The sequence below is a fragment of the Sinocyclocheilus rhinocerous genome, unplaced genomic scaffold (assembly GCF_001515625.1).
Source record: "Sinocyclocheilus rhinocerous isolate Xijiao unplaced genomic scaffold, SAMN03320098_v1.1 scaffold1042, whole genome shotgun sequence".
Classification (NCBI taxonomy): domain Eukaryota; kingdom Metazoa; phylum Chordata; class Actinopteri; order Cypriniformes; family Cyprinidae; genus Sinocyclocheilus; species Sinocyclocheilus rhinocerous.
In genome coordinates this window covers 221907-224571 of record NW_015640510.1, presented here as the reverse complement: position 1 = coordinate 224571, position 2665 = coordinate 221907, and the positions used below count along the sequence as shown (strand labels likewise).

At 38.9% G+C, this 2665-nt stretch overlaps 1 protein-coding gene across 1 annotated transcript in view; it reads left to right on the top strand.

Annotated features, from left to right (window-relative positions):
- pxdn (peroxidasin) overlaps positions 1-2665 on the top strand; it is a 58985-nt gene that overhangs the window by 43123 nt on the left and 13197 nt on the right. The window contains exon 15 of the mRNA XM_016569500.1: positions 1007-1164. Within this exon, the coding sequence (XP_016424986.1) occupies positions 1007-1164 (158 nt within the window). The remainder of the gene's footprint in view (positions 1-1006; positions 1165-2665) is intronic.

Below are 2665 nucleotides of genomic sequence, written 5' to 3'. Positions count from 1 at the left end.
TTTTTTTTGAAGCGGATGCATATCTGTCGTAAAATAATCCTATGCATCTCCTTTTGAGATATCAAATCAATTTTAATAAAACACAAGACTACATTATAAAACTCTAACAGTAGGCTGTTGTTCTCCGGTTGTCAGTCAGAATGACATTTCTTGCATGAACATTATAGCCCTATATATGCCCAAGCTAATTTATTATGCTTTCCTTTTTGTCTTAGTGCTTAAAATATTTATTCTGAAACTAATTAATTAATTTCTTAAACAAACAGACTTACTGGGTGAGCAGGGTAGGCTATGACAGCTGTCATATCATCCCCTGCCATGCCCAGCTGATGCAAAGAATAGAATTTATATCTACACAGAAGAAAGCCCTGTCTAGACTCTGCCCCGGTATGAGTTGTGTCGAGCTATTCAGCCTGTTTGTTTGATGAAAAAAGATTAAATGTAGTTGCAATAAATGCCTTAAGAATCTGTACAACTGCAGCAGCAGAGGACTATTCTGCTGTTTATTCATTTTTCTACCCCTGAACAAAAAACGAAAATTTAAGCTGAATTCTCGTTTTTCGCTTTTTGGAAAAAAACGAAAAAGGAGCAGTTTTCTCATTTTTCTACTTTCAATATTAAATCAAAAAACTAATGATCAAGTGATACACGGATTTTTGACACATACAATGTATTGTTGGCTATTGCTAAAAATATACCTGTGCTACTTATGACTGCTTTTGTGATCCAGGGTCACATATAATCAATCAATAGGGGAAAACATGGTGACATCTATTAAATTGATTTTTACCCTATTTACCTGGAGTGTCTTGCCTGTCCACTGTCCACAGTTTGAAAAAAGTTTTGAATTGATTAATAAGAAATTATGAGATTGTGCTATGAGATTGGTCTACTTATCTGTTAGATGTAATGCAGGTCTGCAGTTTGCTAATGTGTATTCTCTTCCAGAGTGAGTCTGAATGGCTTTTGTGAATGTGGAAGTTAATGTGTTCTCCACCATCATCAGATCTCCTCGTACCCCTGCCGAGCTTCTGGCTCTGTTTCGTTACCCCCGGGACCCCTACACAGTGGAGCAGGCCAGAGCTGGAGAGATTTTTGAGCAGACCCTACTTCTCATCCAGAGGCATGTCAATCAGGGCCTCATGGTGGACACTAATGGAACAGGTATTTCACACCAACATGCTGCTTTTCAAATGAGAGATTCTTGCTATGGTGATTCATTATGCAACTAGTATATGGCAAATGTCTCCTTTACTAAATAATCAGCAGACACTGTGGCGCTTTCTGCTGCAGAAGACATGGGTCACTTTTTTCTGGTTATGACAACAGCACAGCTTTCATCACCACACTAAGCAAAATGGCTTCACATGTTTGGACAAGCCCTGCCCCATTCTGAGCATTTACCCTCTGGACACATTCACTGACACAAATACCAAGAAGGGGTCAACAGGCACAATTACTTGCATCTATTGCTGTCTCGTCTAACGTCAGAATTTAACCATCATAATAGGGTCTGGTCCACTTTGCATCTAATTAGTTCACATTATATCAACACAACTTTCTTACCAGGCTGTTAATAACCAGTGTTACCTTACTCACAGAAACTGTGTAGCTGTGTGACAGTCCGATTGGAACCAGTTTTGTCCAGTTATCGCTTGAGGATGAGACTAAGTGCCCTCTTAAAGGGATAGTTCACCCAAAAAAAACAGGCCGGGCGGGGCTAATAGCTTCAGACCTGTAGCACCGAGGCCAAAATCACGCTGTGTTTCCACGGTCGGGCCAGAAGCTCCGCTGCGCTTCACTAAAACCCGCCCTTTACACGCCTCTCAGGAACAACGTCACGCAACCCCATCATTTCACCAACAAAGAGAAGTTATCAGAAAACTAATAAGAAATAAGTCACTGGAACTAGCGCGATCACAAAACGAACATGATAAAAGCGGCCGTTTGTTTGCATGCTTTGTTAAATATTTAAATCCAAAAGCACCGATGTTTTACAGTAATAAGTGAAACATTGATCATAATGAATTAATTTATCAGGATTAAAAATTAGTCACACAGAAATAAAGCGGTATGAACATAGCATACCTACTTATTCAGTCGAGTCTGTTTCTGTTTATTTGTAGTCACAGTATATAGGCTACATCACATTTAGAAAGAATGATAATTTCTATGTTTTTATAAAAGCTCCCGGACAAAAAACATTATTATTTTTAACATTATATTTGTATGACATATGCGGAGCTAAACTCTCGAGAGGAGACTTATGACAGATAAAATGTTACTAAATAAATACATGATTGTAATAGAGAATAAGAAGCTTACGTCTGATTTCTTCAAGCAGTCGTATTTACCATGTTTACTATGGTAACATTAATGGCTAGCGTGTATAGTCTTTTGCATCGCTTATAAATATTTCTGCCTTGTATGGTGATCCTAATCCACATCGGATCAAGTTATTTCAAACACTCGCTGCTGTCTGAAAGTGAGATTTGAACTAAAATTATTTTAAGTCTTTAATGCTGGTGTTATAGCTGTTAACTTTATCAAATGATCCGCGGCACTGACACTCTCCAGACGCGGAGAAACTCCGCCTATGTTCATAACCACTCCTCTAACCCCAGCTGGCCCGCTTTGGCCCAAGGTTTTCGTCGGGCCAAAAAAC